A 19,508-nucleotide genomic window follows, 5' to 3' on the forward strand; every position below is an offset into this window, starting at 1 on the left:
ACTATATTTCCACAATGACATCTGAAACTGAAAATTATTGATTTTAAATGATGCTGCATCAAAGCCGCTAGGTGTCATTTTAAGTCCAAAATGACAGACAAAAGCTAAACTGAGTGCACCTTTAAAGATGTTTTATTTGGCATAATTTTGAAAGGTTTAGAGAATACTTTATTATTATTAAAATTTTATAAACCTGTTAAAATGAAAGTTTTCATACACAAATGTAAATTTAAGTGTGCCAAGCCCTATTTTGTTATTTTTTGTAAGGACTTAAAATTAAATCTGGATAGGCTACTTGTGCTACCTCCAGCAACTCCAAAGCCATAAAAACCATTTCACTCTGCAATCTTTATGTTTTAATACATTTATAATATGTAACCGAATTTTTTATTGTGCATACCCCTGACATGTTTATTCCTATTTTATTCTTATTTATTTATTTGCATTAAAACCAGGTTTCACGCCTTGTTTTGCTAACCTTGATGGCTCACCCTTGGTAGAGTGGTTATGGCAGCAGGCGGCGCTGTTTTACAACAAACACGAAACCGGGAGGGGAAAAAAATACACTAACATCCGGACATGAATTTTAAAAGAAAGAAAAAAAATGGAGCAACACACGAATTCCTCTAGTTTCACTAAACAATTACAGTTTAAATGTAATACAATTATATTCGTTTTTAACGCGCTGTGATAATGCTGTTCGCTGATACTGGAACGAACTTGACACCAGTGTTCCTTTTCACAACGATCATGAAGACTGACCAATCACAGCATGTCAGTGCCTGCATTGACCAATTACAGCCCGTGTATCCTGTAAGAGAACACACAAATGAACGCCCCCCCCCCTCACCACCACACACGCACACGCACACACGCGCGCGTGTTTATTCTTCATGAGTTTGAGTTTTAAGGTTTTATGGCATCGGATTTATTAGAAGATTTTCTCACGACTCTCAATATTGACACGATCTGCATCGATCATCTGCAGGTGAGACGAATTGAGTTCATTAGTTTCTGATGGGAGCTCAGTAAAGGAATGGACCCTTTTCACAGGCGGACCATTTATGACGCGTTTCCGCCTTCTTTAACAACGTAAATGTAGCAAACTTTTTTATATTTCTAATTTTACAAATATTTATAACATTGTACTTTGTATTATATTACCCTGGAATAAGTTTTAAAAAATAAGTTACCACAGCTGCAATGAGGCATCTAACATATCTTCTGAGAGACTGACAGAAAACGTGGCCTGTTTCTCTCTTCTTACTGCTGTTATCTTTTATCTTCTTTAGCAAAGATGTGAAAGCATAATCGTAAAAATCGTGCCTTGTGCTTCACAGAAACCTGGCTGAGTGAAGCCATTCCGGACAGCGCGTTACATCTGCCGGGCTTTCAGCTATACAGACCGGATCGCATCGTGGATTTAACGGGGAAAACGAGAGGCAGTGGAACATGCTTTTACATCAATGAAAGTTGGTGTACAGATGTAACAATGTTAAAGAAGATGTGCTGTCCTAATTTAGAAGCGCTCTTTATTAACTGTAAGCCTTTCTACACGCTGCGGGAGTTTTCTTCGTTTATTCTGGTGAGTGTTTATATCGCGTCAAACGCGTGCGTGAGTGCCGCACTGCAACAGCTGGCTGATCAGATCACAGACATGGAACAACAATACCCGTACTCAGTTATTATTATTCTTGGAGATTTGAAAAAAGCAAACTCACACGTGAACTGCCCAAATACAAACAGCACATTACATGCCCCACCAGAGACAGAAATATACTGGATCATTGCTACACAACAATAAAGGATGCATATCGCTCTGTCCCTAGAGCAGCTTTGGGGTCTGGTTCATCTTCTTCCAACCTAAAGACAGAAATTAAAATCTGCAACGCCTGTAGTAACGACTGTAAAGAGATGTTCCAATGAAGCAGAGCTGGAACTACAAGCCTGCTTTGACTGGACTGATTGGAGTGTTTTTAGGCTGCAGCCACCGACCTGGATGAGCTCACAGATACTGTGACATCATATATCAGTTTCTGTGAGGATATATGCATTCCTACTAGGATCTAATTAACATTCAACAACAACAAACCATGGTTTACAGCAGAACACAGGCAGTTTCGTCAGGCCAAAGAGGATGCTTACAGAGGTGGGGACAAAGTCTTGTACAATCAGGCCAGGAACACACTGAATAAGGAAATCAGAGTGGCTAAAAGAAGATACTCTGAGAAGCTGAAAAACAAGTTTTCAGCTAACGACCCTGCATCAGTGTGGAGTGGCATGAAACAAATTACGAATTACAGGACTCCTGCCCCCAACCCTGTGGTGGACCAACAACTGGCTGACAACCTGAATGTGTCTTCTGTAGATTTGAAATGCCCAATCTCACACCCCACACCTGCTCTGACCTTCACTTCACACAAACATCTCCTGCAACCCCCCCCCCCCCCCTCCTGCTACTCAACCTGCACTTAAGATCTGTGAAGAGGAGGTGTGCCATGTCTTCCGAAAACAAAAGATAAGGAAAGCACAGGGCCCAGATGGCATTTAACCCACGTGTCTTAGATCCTGTGCTAACCAGCTGGCCCCTGTCTTCACAATGATTTTCAATAGATCACTGGAGCAGTGTGAAGTCCCATGCTACTTCAAATGCTCAATCGTCATTCCTGTCCCAAAGAAACCAAAAATCACAAGACTTAATGACTACAGACCTGTCGCCCTGACATCTGTGGTCATGAAATTATTTGAGAGACTGGTGTTGGCCCACCTGAAGGACATCTGTCCCCTTCAATTTGCTTATCGAGCAAACAGGTCTGTAGAAGTTGCAGTCAACATGGGATCAGGGGCAGTGGTAGCTCAGCAGTTAAGGCTCTGGGTTACTGATCAGAAGGTTGGGGGTTCAAGCCCCAGCACTGCCAAGATGCCACTGTTGGGCCCTTGAGCAAGGCCCTTGACCCTGTCTGCTCCAGGCGTGCTGTATCATGGCTGACCCTGCACTCTGACCCCAGCTTAGCTGGGATATGTGAAAAAAAAGAAGAATTTCATGTATATGTGCAAATGTATAATGTGTGATAAATAAAGAAAATTATTATTATAATTATCATATGCATCATATCCTGCAACATCTGGACAGACCAGGGACATATGCAAGCATCCTTTTTGTGGACTTCAGTTCGGCTTTCAACACCATCATCCCAGCTATACTCCAGACTAAACTACACCAGCTCTGTTCCCACATCTATCTGTCAGTGGATTACCAGCTTTCTGACAGACAGGCAGCAGCTTGTGAGACAGGGGAAATTCACTTCCAGCATCTGTACAATCAGCACTGGTGCCCCCCAGGGATGTGTGCTGTCCCCACTACTCTTTTCCCTCTACACCAATGACTGCATCGCCAAGGACCCCTCTGTCAAGCTCCTGAAGTTTGCAGATGACACCACTGTCATCGGCCTCATCCGAGATGACGATGAGTCTGCATTCAGATGGGAGGTTAAACAGCTGGCTGTCTGGTGCAGTCAAAACAACCTCGAGCAGAACACGCTCAAAACTATGGAGATGATTGTGGACTTTAGGAGGAACACCCCAACACTGACCCCCCTCACCATTCTAAACAGCACTGTGGCAGCAGTGGAGTCATTCAGGTTCCTGGGCACTACCATCTCACAGGACCTGAAGTGGGAGACCCACATTGACTCCATTGTGAAAAAGGCCCAGCAGAGGTTGTACTTCCTTTGCCAGTTGAGGAAGTTCAACCTGCCACAGGTGCTGCTGATACAGTTCTACTCAGCAGTCATTAAGTCTGTCCTCTGCACTTCAGTAACTGTCTGGTTTGATTCAGCTATGAATATCAGAAGACTACAAAGGACAGTTCGGACTGCTGAGAGGATTATTGGTTGCCCCCTGCCCTCCCTTCAAGAACTATACACTTCCAGAGTGAGGAAAAGGGCTGGAAAAATCACTCTGGACCCCACTCACACTGCCCACTACCGTTTGAACTTTTGCCTTTGGCCGATGCTTCAGAGCTCTGAGCACCAGAACCGTCAGGCACAGCAACAGTTTTTTCCCTCAGGCTATCCATCTCATGAACAGTTAAAACTGCCCCATTGAGCAATAATTATGTGCAATTCACAGTCTAGTCTTTTTATATTTATCCAACACATCCAGCCTCTTCAGCCATTACATTCCCTTGCACTGTATATAACAGATTTGTATTTAGATTTGCATTACGTATGTGTGTGTCTGTATGTGTATTTATGTATATGTGTGTGTGTGTGTGTGTGTGTGTGTGTATATATATATATATATATATATATATATATATATATATATATATATATATATAGTCTTATTGTGTATTTTATATATACTTTATTTTCTATTAAATTTATTATTTTATTCAATTTTTAATTCTTTTTTTTATTATTATTAACTATGACTTGTTGCTGTTTTGTATTGTTGTGCATTAGAGGCTCCTGTCACCAAGACAAATTCCTTGAATGTGTAAGCATACTTTGCAATAAAGCTGATTCTGATTCTGAAGAGAGAAACAGGCCATGTTTTCTGTCAATCTCTAAGCAGATGTGTTAGAGGCCTCATCACAGCTATGGTAACTGATTTTTAAAACTTATTCCAGGGTTATATAATACAAAGTACAATATTATAAATATTTTTTAAATTAGAAATATAAAAAGTTTGCTACATTTACGTTGTTAAAGAAGGCAGAAACACGTCATGAGGTCTGCTTGTGGAAAGGATCCAAGTTTACCCTGCTATGTGTCTACTTCCGCTCCAACCCGGATATGTGAAAAGGGTCCATACAATCTGAAATATCACTCCGAATCATGACAGTAGACAGGTACTGAATGATCATTCATTTTATTTACATTGTTACTGTATTGATATTCCTCAATATTTGTGATTAAGGTTTAATCTAATCTCCTAACATTAAAAAACAAACCTCTGCAATGAATTCACCCAAAGCACTTCACGCAAACTCCATTCTTTCTTTGTCTTGTAGATCATTTCAGTCTGTGCTCTTGAACTTTATACTTTTCATCTGACCGAATATTCAAAATCTTACCGGCAGAAATGATGTCATCGCAAAGTTTGCATTCTCATTGGTCTTTTTTCTTACACATATTTGCACACTAAATTGTGATTGGTCTTGAGACAGAAAATAGTTTTTTTTTCCATCTATATTTTGATTTTTACAAGTACTCTGTCATAATTTTACCTGACAAGTTTTCCGTGAGGAAAAGCAGATGTGTTGTTTGAGGTGTTTATGGTGGAGGAGATGATGCCTCACATCTCTCGTCTGAGTGGAATCATCACAAAAAACCTTGTTTCTCAAAGACAAGAAGAAGAGTCTGTGGCTGCTGTCAGCGCGTCACGATCGGCGGCTCAATCTGGGCGACGTGGCAAAGCGTCTCGGCATCAGTGCTGGAAGTCTGGAGCACTGATGCTGGAGAAGCTGATGGTGGGTCAGGGCTGCGCCACGGCACTCTCTCTCTTCTGTGATCAACATCAGAGTGTCTCGATGGTGCTGGATGCTGATCTGAACACCGGAGGCCACGACAGAGTTTATTTCCACCTCATGACCAACAGCGCAACCATGGGACTCAAACCGGAAGATCTGCTCAAGTTTCTAAAGGAGACCAACCATGAACCCATCATCCTGAACTTTAATTGAAGGACCTGCTTTAATATCACCCCAGAGAGCACACATACATCTCCCAGATGTCTGTTTAAGTTTATGTCTATGTTTCATCTGGAAAGCATCTGATAAAAAAGATCCACTGAATGTCCTTTTGACATCTGAGAGGAAACGTCTTCTAGACGACTGCAGATGAGCAGCAAAGCACCTCCGGCTCATAAACGTCAATCAAACTAACAGTCCTGATAATAAACTTTACATTGTTTTTCACACAACTTCTGTGTCCTCTTTTGTCCACATTACAATCACTACATCAAGTTTACAGTTGCAGTTTTTATACATGAACACACTTTGTTTCTGTCTTACAATAATGACTATCTGAGATCATGATGAATGATGAAAAGAAAGCAGAAGTCCTGAAGTTTATCACATCAGATTTATGGAAAGAAGAACATGAGGGGCAAAGTTTTCTTATACACACAGAGAGAGCTTCTTGCAGGAATAAACCTGCTCACTCTGACTCACACTTCACTCAGTCTTTATTTTTTGGTATCTTTATAAACTGTTCTTCTCTGGTTCTGACTGAAAGTGTTTGTTTCTTCTGAAGCTCGTCATGCATTATAAACGTGTATGAAAGAGTCGTTGTACAGCACTCATACAGTATGTGTTTCATGCCGGTCAAATAAAGAGGATTTGATGACAAAGAAAAACAAAAAGCTTATTTCATCATAATGACAGAGCTGAGGAATGGTTCCTTGATTCAAGGAAAATAAAGAAAATTTCTTCTCTATTGTCATTGAGGGTCCACGATTAGAAACATACAGAGTCTTTCTCATGGCAGGATTCTGTAGGATTGTTCAGAAGTTTATGTTTCTCTCTGAGGTGAGAACAGACAGAAGTAAAAAACCAAGATTATACACATAGAGACACGAGCGGAGAAACAAACCTGTGACATCCTACTGAATTATTCTCAGGAAACACTGCCATTAGTGTCTGCAGAACTTAGTAGTTGAATAGATGTGGTAGAGATTGAAGAAAAAAATGGTTTGTCATTGGAATTTAAAGCCATTCAACAGTTCCAGTTCTACTTTTGTTAAAATTGAAAATATCAGGCTTACACGATGTAGTTTTTCTAAAAGGTTTTATGCATTACTTGTTTGTCCTTCGTTGCAACATATCCTTTAAAAGTAATCCTTTGAACTTTCTGACATTATTAAGGTTACATGGAATCAAAATTGACCCTATTTATTATATTAACGGATGTTACTAGTCTTATTGTGAATGATTCATCCATGCAAATTTGCTATTTTATATTTTAAAAAAAATTTGACCTCATAATATTTAATCAAAATGCCATAACTTGCTCTTCCAGTGATCGGACTGACTCTTCTCTGCTGACATATGCAAGGCTGCGCTGCAATTAAGCCAAGGTTTTAGTCCGTTTTAACCCAGCCCTTCAAGAGCCTGTCATGTAAATAAACCTGGCGTCAAAGCAGCTAATGCAGCGATGAAGAGGTTTATTTTCCACCGTTTCCTCTCAAAACCTTGTTCCCTACCCCAAACTACATTAGTTACAGGCCTGCTGGCTTGAATTTAAATTTGGAAGGAGGAATAATATCAAATTTGCGGTTGTGTTCTTCCAGAGGTGATCACTACTGAATACAACGCGACTCAGATGTGTCTGGAGTTTATTCATATTTTTAAATGCAGATATCTTGGGATGTACAGCATGAGCAAATTTTATATTTAGTGTATTGTGATTCAAAAAGTTTAAATGTTGAAATCTTTTACTTGCTCATTTCTCAATGGCTTGAGCAGCACTGTGAAAGTGAGCAAACTCACATTAAGATCTGCCTCCATTCCGGTATGCTCACTTTTCACAATCCAGTCAACAACCGGTGGATACCAAAACCGAGCGTTTCAGACAGAGGGCCAAAAACGGGGTGGAAAATGATCATATATTACTAAATTATGACTGTTTTAATGCAAAAAAAAAATAAAATAAAAAAAATATCAGTGGACCTCAGGGGAGATAATAAAACGAAATAAAAAAAGAGCATTTCATGACCCCTTTAAAGGGATAGTTAACCTCATGAATTTAAAATGATGTCATCATGCCCTTCCAAACTTCTTTCTTCATTAGAAAACAGAAGGAAATCATTTGCTGTGCGTCTCGTGACCAAACATGATGACAACTTAAATTACGGTCTGTTCATCAAACAAATTGGTTGTATGCCTTCAGAAGACATAGGAGTCACATGGACTTTTATGACACTTTTGGATGTATTAACAAATAATACATGAGTTTTAACATAGAATTATTTTAAGTGCTTTTATAAAATTATAAGCTTCACATTTCTGTCTTTAAACCCACCAAAACTTGGCCCCATTCACTTCCATTATAAGTGTCTCACTGGAACACAGATTTGTGCTTTTTCTAAAGAAAAAGACGGATGAGTCGAAATACATTTTTGTGGTAATCAACATTATGCCACAAATGCTGTTGATTGAGCTTAAATTGTATTGAACCCAGAATATTCCTTCAATATTCAAAATACTTTTTCAGTTAAAATTAGGTCTTTCTATTGACTACACATTCTCATCAAATGAATTACATGTGCTGATTAATTGAATTAAAATAAAGATAACCCAAAGACATGATGACATTATTGTGGCAGATAAAATAATTAAATAGACATTAAAAAAGTACAAAAAGCCTTAGGCTAATATTTGAAAATGTAATAATATACTGAATTCTAAGGCTATCAATGGTCTACTGTCACAGTAATACATTTTGCATTTCTTAGGGGCTGTTCACAAAGGCTGTGTTGTGTTCTTTGCTATTTTTCATTGTTTTCAGGGTTGGGAGGGTTACTTTTAAAAAAATTTAGTCTGTAGTGGAATACCTGCAGTAAAGTGTAATTTGTAACATATTTCGTTAGATTTCTCAAGGTAAGTAACGCAATTGAAATACGTTGGATTACTTCTTCAGCACAACTTTTTTTTCACTTGTTTTGACTATAAACAAGTTAAGAACAAGTGAAATTTGCCAATACAGAAAGAAAAAATACACTTATAAAGCCTAAATATCTTATGCAGTGTTGTTTCTAAAACAACATAAACTAAATGTATCTTCTTTTGAGGATTTTTAGATATATTTGTATTTTCCTTTAAATATTTTCATCAAGAATAAGATTGTTGCAGTACATCTTTGCACTAATATCAAAGGTCTTTCTTGAAACAAAGGACTATTGTGGATTTTCTTGATAGAAAAAGTATAATTGTGCCTAATAAAAGGTGCATATATAAGGGCTAGAAACAGCATTTTTGCTTAACATAAAGTTCAATGTTCACATAACAATTTACATGAGGTTAAGTTTTCTGCTGCCTCAAACTTACTTCAAACCCCCGCAGAGTAAACACAACCACATCTTTTTCCGATCATTTATGGATTATAAGCTCTCAGAGGGAAAGTTCCACCAAGTTATATCCACCTTTTCACTCGGAACAGTCCCTGTGTCTGAAATTGCGTACTGTCACAGTATGTACTTAATATGATGAAGGACGCACTTCTCGGCGGGTAAAACAGTGCGTTCTTTAGGTATGCATGTGATTAGAATGAATACATTTCGAACATACTTCATCTGGGGACATGATATTGACCAGAATATATATATATGATGTAAGAACAACTACGAAAATAATCAACTCCGTTGTTGTTAAACAAGCACCATTTAAGCACAGTGAACAACTTTCTTGGTATATATATCACTTACAGTTGAATAGAGCTATCCGACTCACGGTTCACCTTCGTTCTTTTAAATCCAGCTTTTGAACATCGCCTCTGCTCCCGAGGGATTATGGGATAGTAAAGAGTCCAGTCAATCCGCATTTCAGAATCTTGCCAGAAATAGTAGGTCATCCAGGTATTTCTCGCTTACTGTTGTATAAATACAGAGGATTCGGACTAGTCCACTGGCATACTGTTTTTGGCATACTATAAAGTAGGGAAATATAGATGTACAGACGCAGCAAGAGTGAGAGTGACCTCTGTCCACTTACATGAATGTAACGCATCTTAAGAAAGCATTTCTCTGCTGTTCAAACACCCCTCAGATCGCATCATTTAGATGGAGAAATGTTTTCAAACTGAATAGGCTAAATACTGTATCAAATGAAAATAAAAATGCAGCTGACTCTTCAGTAATCAAAATACTTTTTGAAAGTAAATGTATTCTGATTACCAACTATTTCAATTGTAACTGTAGCAGAATACAATTACTAATATTTATATTTTAAAAGTTCAACTTTTAAAAACGTGTTTGGAGACATCTACATTCTGTTGCACTCTGTCCAGCTGGTTTTGGACTCAAGAATGCATCACGTGTGAATGGCTCCTGCTCTCGGTAAGTGTGGTGTGTTGCCCGCATTTGTTTTATTAGTTTGTGTTAGTTGCTTCTAAGCTTGAATTGCTCCGATTGTAGGACAATCATATATTATGGAATTTATGTACGAGTGAGAGGGTATGAGTAACTGAGTTAATTTTTTTGTTATCTGATTAAATTGACAGCCCTAATTGTAGTGTGCGATTTATTATTTGTTATTGTTTATATAATAAGTAAATTAATTCTAAACTTCCAAATAAAGATAGATGAACAGTGCCTGAATGTGTAGCAATAATACAATAACAATTAATGATAAAGTAAAATTAGAAGATGCATACAAATTAAACAATTTAATAACAAATAACATAAAAAAATTACTTATAAAAATGACTGCATGGTTGGCAGAGAGGTCTGATTAATGTTTTAAGTGCTTTAAGAGTCCTGTGTTCAAAACAAGTCTGTATTTGTTTTGTATGTTTTATTATATTTTTAAACCAGACAGTGTACACATTTTAACAAGTTTTATATATATATATATATATATATATATATATATATATATATATATATATATATATATATATATACTGATACGTGCAAGGAAACAACACTTTTTAATGCCCACTTTTCTTGAACGTTTAGGAGTAACATTTTCAAATGAAATGACAAAGTATAAAACAAAAATCCTGAATTATTCAGATGGCAGCGTTTCCTGAGTGTGTGCACACAAATGGGACAGCACAAAGTCATCATGGGTGGTTTGTGACTTGTATTTCTGCATACTCACGGTGTTCATTACGAGCTCTGAGCGGAAGCTCTGCTTTTAGATTTCCTGTTTTCCTGTAACACTCCCACATCTGCAGAACAAAAGCATGTCATAATTCAACTGAATGACACAAAACAACCATCCTTATATAAACACGTTAAATATAATGCAGAATCAGTATGCGGTTGATAAATCTTGTTTAACCTGTATAGAATTGGGAGGTTCATGAATCTATGACATCACAGGTTTGACCGCATTCATGATGTGTACAGCACAGATTATACATTAACAAAGATACAAAGAAACAAACACAAGACATATTCTGGTAAATGCTCATTTTGATCAGACTGATCAAAATCAAGCTTAAGGATTGAAGGTGAGGGGGAAAGCCATGCAAGCATTTCACCAAGATTTTCACAATTAAACACACAAACATAAAAATAAACAAATGTCCTGTGAACATCCGGCAGGAAAAGCTGCAGTCGTGTCACTTCAATAATAAAATAAAGGAATGGAGCAGGTCGTTCCACACACTCGGGCATCATGGGACTCGTTCTACAAGCCTCGTTTCATAAATATCAAAGTAGATTAGCTTCTGCTAACTGTGCCGACATTCTCCAAAAATACAGCACACACCAGGTGATGATGATGTGACATCAATTATTAAAATTGTAACAAATTCTTCAGTGTGTTACCAAGAGAATAATTGCAATAAACATGACTTACAAAACAGCCACCAACAACGATTACAAAACTCATGCAGACACGTGGTCGAATAATTGGTCAGTTAGAAACAGGAAGATCCCGAAAGGGTCAAAGGTCACAGGCAGCCATCAGTCAGACAGGAAGGAAGCAAATGAGCGGAGGGAGTGACTGCAGTGTTCATGCGGGTGATTTAAACGCAGCCGTACTCATACCACAGCAAGTGAGCATCTTCAGGTTCAGCGTCATCGGGCGGGGCTGAACTCTGACCTCTGGATTTGTTTTGAGGGGGTTTATGGGGGGGGCCGCTAATGTTGCTAACGAGAGACGTGTTGAGCGACAGGATGTTCTGGTTTCTATTGTCGCACTTCAGCGCGGGCTCACTAAAGATGGAGTCCAGGAAAAAGGAATCTACGGTGAAGGAGGGGCCTAGAAACGCCTGCAGACTGGCCAGCTCAGGCTCCTCTATGCTGCAGGGTTCACTAGCGGACTTGGGCAGGGCTGTGTTAGGAGCGGGTGCGGTGGAAACAGAGCCGTACTCACGGGATGAGGGCACGGGGTCCACCAGCACGGGCTGACGGCTGTCTTTGGACAGCAGGTCGTGGATGCTGGTCCGGCGGACGGAGCCCTCGGCGGTGGAGATGACGCTGCTGGCACGAGGCAGACCAGAAGATGAGGACACGTCCAGCTGTTCGGATACAGATGTGGCTTTAGCCAGGGATGACAGGCTGGATCGGGGCGGGTCCGAACCCTTGACCCGTGTACTCTCTGCCTTGCGCAGACTTGGACGTCCCGTTTGGCTGGCTCTTGCGCCGCTGGAATCTGCCGTCATGGCTTTCCCGCTGGCCGAGCGTAAGATGCCCCGCCCCTTTACATGCTCTCTGGATGGTTGCGGTGTGGCTCCTGACAGACGCAGTGATTGTGCTGCTGTGAGAGCATCCTGCATGGAGAAACACGTTAACAATCAGACACATTCTACCATATGACTAATGACAACACAATTATTGTCCTCTTGGTCCGCATCTGTGGCATTGTTGACTACCACACAAAATAATTTAATCGGGAAACTTGTATAGTAAATGCACTTACTATAGAAGTCTAGCAGGCTAACGGGTTCTATCTGAAATAATCGGTTCTTCTTGCTTTTCAATAAACAGAAATTGCCTTCAAAATCTTCACACATTTTCTTTGTTGTATTCTGTATGGCTGGTGATGGACTGACACTGCTGTGCAATTATGGCATTTTGAGTGTTTTCCACACTGGTCTATTATTGTAGTAGCACTGAATTTTAGAATTGTCTATCTCCATACGCCACCAACCACAGTTAAACTGAAGAATGTAATTTCCCCACCATGAAACGGAATGTCAAAAATAAACATTGTTTACAAACAGCATTCCGAATATGCCCCCTGTCTGCCATTGATCAAACTAACAGCATATCACCCTGCAGCTCTCATCTGGTTACCCATTGAACAGGGTTGAGCCTGGCTAGTACCTGGATGGGACACCACCTGTGGAAAACTATGGTTTCTGCTGGAAGAGGTATTAGGAGGCCATCAGGGGGTGCTCACCCTGTGGTCCCTGTGGGTCCTAATGCCCCAGTATAGTGACGGGGACACTACACTGTAAAAAAAATCACTGTCTTTCGAATGAGACGTTAAACCGAGGTCATGACTCTCTGTGATCATTAAAAATCCCAGGGCACTTCTCGTAAAACAGTAGGGATGTAACCCCGGTGTCCTGGCCAAATTTCCCCATTGGCCTCTATCCACCATGGCTTCTAATAATCCCCTATATATATGAATTCGCTACATCACTGTACTCTCCTCTCCAGCAACAGCTGCTGTGTGGTTTGCGTACTGGCGCACTATGGCTGCTGTCGCATTAATCATCCAGGTGGATGCTGCACACTGGTGGTGGTTGAAGAGATTCCCCCTATTCTATGTAAAGTGTTTTGTGTGCCTAGAAAAGCGCTATATAAATGTAATTAATTATAACAGATAGTCCGGCCTCAAACGCCATTGGTTCAGTATTGGTATGGATGGGTCGCTCAAACAGAGGAATTATTATAGTGTCACAGAGACACTGTGTTTACAGTTTGAGAAAATTAACCTAAAAATGGTTTACTTACAGTTGCCTCTGTTAAAATACTTTCTCCTAGCCCAGCTTAAATGCACAGTCACACACTTCAGCTTTAAGCGACCAACCACAATTCATTTTGCTTTCACGTGTCTGTTAGGTCTCTTCCTGTCCAAGTGGGTGCTTCTTGGCCAGAATAAGCAGCAAGACTTTATGCTGATAGGGAAAGTCTGGAAACAAGAGACTAGCCTCATGCTAACATGTGTAGTGTTAGTTATAGTTTCCAAATGGTGTGATAGTTTCATATTTTGAATTTTCCTTTGTGGTGCTGCCTGCTAGGAATGAGTACATGATGAAGATAATGTGTTGAGTGTGTACGATGCTGGGGTTGTTGGTTGTTGTGTCATCACCTCTTGAGGGTCTGAGCTCTCGTCTCTGTGCTGCAGTGAAACTGTCTCACTGCCGGCAGATTTAGTCCTGCGTTTGTTGGCAGCAGTGTAGTCCTGTGCACTTGGCTGTGATGGCGTCTGCCTCAATGGAGAGTCTAAACTCAGACTGACATCACCGCTGCTCTCACTGTGAGGACGACTCACAGCGCCATTCATCACACCTGATTCACACATGATCAGAGAGAGAATACACATAATGACACAATGCTGTACACCACACCAACACATTATTTTTAAACATGTGTACTACTACAATCACTACTTTCCATTAGTTATTCCAAAACGAATATCATAAAACCAAAGAAAAACCCCATTATCAGATTTACCACATAAGAGCTTCATTGTGTACATAATGTGCAGGAGTGATAGTGTGTGATGTGTGTGAACAGCATGACATGACAGCACACACTGGGTCAACAGATGGTCCAGTACAGACTGGCACACATTAACACCAGTGCTGACCAATGAGCAGAGAGATCAGAGAGAAATATGTTCTGAGTCAATTATAACCTACATCCTAAGTATCACAGACACAGTAGTACATGATACATGAACAACAGTTTAAAATTTTATTTTCTCACCCTGAGCTCGTAGCACACTGGACTCCTCTGAGGACAAAGGTGTGATGTCATCACTTGATGCATTATCTGCAGACAATAAAGCAGCATCTTACTGTCAATGTACAATGACATCAACTACAAAACTTCAAGGAATAAACACAAGTGTAACCTCATGGAGTCCTAAACAGTGATACGGCACAGGGATACAACACAAACACTGAACCATGTGATCATACGTGATTATGGACAATACAGAGAGCGGTCGTGTACCTCTCTCATTGGTGTTGTGTTGAGCTCTGCGGCCACGGGTCAGGTTTAGGGTGGCGTATTCAGCAGCGGTGCTGGAATAGTCCATGGAACCGAACTCTTGCCCATGCTGAGCGCCGATTGTCATCTCGTCAGGAGCTTCTAGATGATCAATACTGCTGGACCACTGACCCTCAGACAACGCCATCGTCTGCAGCAGGTCGTTCATCGCTAAAACACACAAACACATGATTCATATGCTAATATACTAAAGGAGCACATCAAAACTCAATTAAAACCTTTCAAATATCAGATTCACAAGCAAGACGCTCTGTGAACGTGTGTAAATATGAGTGAACTGAAGAGGGAGACACTAAGAAGAAAAGAGACATAAAAGCAAGAGAGTTGAATGGGAAGATGGAGGAGGGAATGAGGAAGAAGTGTGAATGCCGGTGATCAGGCCGAGATATCGAAGAGCATGCTAAACTTTTACAGTTAAAAAAGTAAATCTGGTAACTTTCAGTAGATACATGCAGGAAAGGATGTGACATAAATATCTGTGAAGCACACAAATCAGTTACTCAACCAAAAGTTCTTCTACATAGAAAAGTAATCCTACCTCAAAAGGACAATTTAGACATCTAGTTAAATAAAACTAGGGCTGCATGATTCGGCCAAAAAACCATACTGCGATTATTTTGTCAAATATTGCAATTGCGAACTGAACTGTGATAAATGATAAACATTTAAAATCTCATATTTCTGCTGCTTAGATAACAAGGTTAACAGGCATGAAGTCACATTGAAACTGCTCTAATGTTCCACAGATTGTGCAAACTACAAACTAGATGCCTCATGTCTCCAAGTCATGTATTGCCCAAACTCTGTTGCCAATAGAGTTCACAATCAACTTATATTACTTTTTATGTACAGTATATACAATGATGAGCCAAAACATTATTACCACCTGCCAAATATGCTGTTGGTCTGCCGCGTGCCACCAAAACGGCACTGACCCGCCGAGACATGGACTCTACAAAACCCCTGAAGGTGTCCTGTGGTATCTGCCTGGCATCAAGACATTAGCAGCAGATCCTTCAAGTCCTGTAAGTTGCAGGGTGGAGCCGCTGTAGATCAGACTGGTTGGTCCAGCACATCCCACAGATGCTCAATTGGATTGAGATCTGGGGAATTTGGAGTCCAGGGCAACACCTTGAACTCTTCATCATGTTCCTCAAAACATTCCCGAACAAAGTGTGCAGTGTGGCAGGGTGCATTATCCTGCTGAAAGAGGCCACTGCCATCAGGGAATATCATTGCCATGAAGGGGTGTACTTAGTCTGTAATGATTTTTAGGTAGGTGGCATGCATCAAATTTACGTCCACATGAATGGCCGGACCCAGGGTTTCCCAGCAGAACATTGCCCAGAGCATCACACTCCCTCCAACAGCTGTGTCAATCGTCTTCCCACAGTGCATCCTGGTGCCATCATTTTCCCAGATAAATGGCGTACACGTACACGGCCGTCCACGTGATGTAAAAGAAAACGGGCCAGGTGAACTCCTTCCACTGCTCCAAGGTCCAGTTCCGACGCTACGTGCCCATTGTAGGCGCTTTTGACGGTGGACAGTGGTCATCATGGGCACTCTGACTGGTTTGTGGCAATGCAGTCCCATATGCAGCAGGGTATGATGCACTGTGTGTTGTGACACATTCCTCCCGTAACCATCATTAAAATTTTCTGTGACTTGCACCCACAATAGACCTTCTGTAAGTTCGGACCAGACGGGAGAGCCTTCATTGCCCTTGCGCATCTATGAGCCTTGGGCGCCCAACACCCTGTCGCTGGTTTGTGGTTTGTCCCTCCTAAGACCACTGTCAGTAGGTACTCACCACTGCTGACCAGGAACACTACACAATCCTTGCCGTTTCAGAGATGCTCTGATCCATTTGTCTGGCCATAACAATTTGGCCCTTGTCAAAGTCGCTCAGGCATTTTCTCCTGCATTCAACACGCTGACTACGATAACTGATTGTTCGCTTACCATTTAATCTACCCAGACCTTGACATGTGGCCTTGTTAGGAGATGATCAATGTTATTTGCTTTAACTGTGAGTGGTCATAATGTTTTGGCTCATCTGTGTGTGTGTGTGTATATATATATATATATATATATATATATATACAGTATATATTGCTATTCAGAATACCAATACTTTAATTATTATATTATTATTATTAGTTGTAGTAGTAGTAATAGATATTAGTAAAATAATAGAAGAATATAATAGAAGAAAAATGAAGAATTCATGCAACTGCTGTAACAAAAACAGAAGCTGCTTTGGAACCATCCAGAATACAGGGAAAGAACAACAACAAATTAATTGAAGAGATAATTTTTTCTTAATTCCATTGTAAATGCTTAACTGTAAACATCTTCGTACATACGCTGAGGACAAGATTAAATTATTGTCTATGCCACTTATGCTGCACAAATACATTATATTGAGAATAACCCCAAATATTCCTTTAATTTCCTTGTCAGTATGTGAGATTGTGAGTTTTTCAAGTGCTTAGTTGAAGTTTCTTCATCAGAGAAACAGATAATTAACACTAATATTCTGACCATTAATTATATCCAGTCACAGAGGATTGGAGGACAGAGCAGGTATTGTTGTAGTGAGAGTGTGTTTAGATCATCACTGAAGAAAGACGGACAATAAAAGTGTGAAAGAGCATGTTGTCTTACACATGGAGCGGCGGTAGATAGCCTTCATTCGATCTTTCTCCTTGGATCTGTTCCTCATAAACGGAAGCTTTTTCAGTGCTGTCAGTTCAGCAAGACAAGAACGCAACAAACGGGAGAGAACACATAGAGGTTAGAGGCACCATTCCTGTCAAACATTACCACTCTATCACAGCAACACAGTTACACATCACACACACACGTAAAGAGACACTGATGAACATGCCGACAGCGCAACACGATGGTGATTATTAAAGGGTGCAATGCAGGAGAGCATTACAGATCATCACTCTGAAATAAAAAGTGTATTTTTCTCTCACGCTTGGGTTGTCTGAATGATGGGAAATACAGCTAACCTCAGAAATGAGCACTGGACTCATTCTGTTTGTATTGCACCATTTAATACAGATGAACAATGAACGAGCACAATTCAGTGTTCAAGGGCTGACTGACAGCATACCGTTAGAGGAAGCCTGCGATTGGCTTTTCTCAACTTTCTTTCCTTCATGAAGAAATCAAGAAACAACAAGAGAAAGTGTCAGACATGAACTAAAACATCACACATCAAAGCAACACTATCTACTGTCTCATACTGTGGATGGTGAGATGTGAGTGTTCTGTGTGGATTTACTGTGATGAGAGCGAAATAAGTAACCAACTGCACAGCTTTCTATTATGTGGTCTTCGCTGGTTGAATCATTCTTTTCTTTTTGTTTTGAGCTTTTGCAATTTTTATTATAAGGATGGATGAGAGGTGACAGGAAACGAAGGGGGCAGGAAAAGACATTTCCTACTTCTTGCCAGGCCACTTCCCTGACACATATTCTTTTGAGACAGTTCTATCCAAGGAATCAGTCAAACTGATTCTTGAATCGGTTTGATCTGAACTGATGGGACTGCATTGATCAGAAGATTCACTCCCTCAATAAATGACTGAGCAACAACTGATGGACTCACTGGAAATGTGTTGTGAATTGTTTGTGTTGTGTGTATTATTTTGTATTGTGTGATTCTACTATCACGTTATTCAATTAAATCACACAATCAGAACTTTAAGACATTACAGCTTCATTTTCTGTTACAACATGGTTTTCACATACAAACAAAAATGACATGACTTATATTTAAATCAATGCTAATCAGTCCTAATCAGTGCAGTAAACATGCTGACAGTAGACAGTGAGATGTGAAGTGATACTCACTGCCGCTGCGTTGGGTGACCGTATCCTCCAGTGAGTTGGATCCAGAGCCCACGGATGAGTTGTCCTGACTGTCCGGATGAGGCAATGTCAGGAAACCCTCGCTGGACTCGGAGCGTGACGGCGTTTGTGTGAGAGAGCGCATGCGCTCGCGACTCTTTGGCTTGATGAGTTTCCTCATCTTTAGTGTGATCCAGTTCCCCCTCCTGCAGAAACAACACTCAACCTCGCATCACTCGTCTCTGATCCTCAAAGCACACTGCAACACCGTGAGAGGATAAAGCACACACCCTAAACAGTGATAACCTGAATTAAGCTCAAGGAGGAGTCTTTCCACTGGTAGAATGAGCTCTCACCACATATAGTAATAACGGACCTTTAAGAGGTTACGCCAACTTAATGACTTCTATTATCCAGTGAGAGAGCAAAACGTGTTTATTTAAAATAGACTGCATAGACTGTGCAATTTCTCGAGAGATTCAGAGTGAGAAACAGAGCCATCCTAACCTCAAACCTAACAATATACATTCATCCATCCATCCATTTTCTATACTCACTTAACCTTTGTAGGGTTGCAGGTATTGCAGGAGCCTATACCAGCTACCTCAATCCAAAGGCAGGGACCCTGAACCATGTCCAGTCCATCACAGGGCTAACACATACTGACAGACAACAACATTCATGCTCTCACACCTAACTGCAATTTAGAGTTAACCAATA

General features: G+C 40.3%; 1 protein-coding gene and 1 pseudogene across 4 annotated transcripts in view; one reads left to right on the plus strand and one right to left on the minus strand.

The window, feature by feature from the left end:
* Positions 1 to 901: 901 nt before the first annotated feature.
* On the plus strand, positions 902 to 5,700 carry LOC127411762 (prolyl-tRNA synthetase associated domain-containing protein 1-like; annotated as a pseudogene).
* Positions 5,701 to 6,536: 836 nt separating this feature from the next.
* Positions 6,537 to 19,508, minus strand: part of ccdc88ab (coiled-coil domain containing 88Ab) — a 61,481-nt gene continuing 48,509 nt past the window's right edge. For 2 of the 4 annotated variants that reach the window (XM_051647420.1, XM_051647421.1), the window contains exons 25-31: positions 18,792 to 18,994; positions 18,050 to 18,091; positions 17,593 to 17,670; positions 14,866 to 15,072; positions 14,617 to 14,682; positions 13,997 to 14,196; positions 6,537 to 12,446 (exon numbers count right to left, since the gene is read on the minus strand). In XM_051647420.1, coding sequence (XP_051503380.1) covers positions 11,700 to 12,446; positions 13,997 to 14,196; positions 14,617 to 14,682; positions 14,866 to 15,072; positions 17,593 to 17,670; positions 18,050 to 18,091; positions 18,792 to 18,994 — 1,543 coding nt within the window. In that variant the 3' untranslated portion in view covers positions 6,537 to 11,699. The remainder of the gene's footprint in view (positions 12,447 to 13,996; positions 14,197 to 14,616; positions 14,683 to 14,865; positions 15,073 to 17,592; positions 17,671 to 18,049; positions 18,092 to 18,791; positions 18,995 to 19,508) is intronic. The other 2 variants (XM_051647422.1, XM_051647423.1) reach the window with 1 other exon arrangement.

This window comes from Myxocyprinus asiaticus, chromosome 21, assembly GCF_019703515.2.
Source record: "Myxocyprinus asiaticus isolate MX2 ecotype Aquarium Trade chromosome 21, UBuf_Myxa_2, whole genome shotgun sequence".
NCBI classification, from domain to species: Eukaryota; Metazoa; Chordata; class Actinopteri; order Cypriniformes; family Catostomidae; genus Myxocyprinus; species Myxocyprinus asiaticus.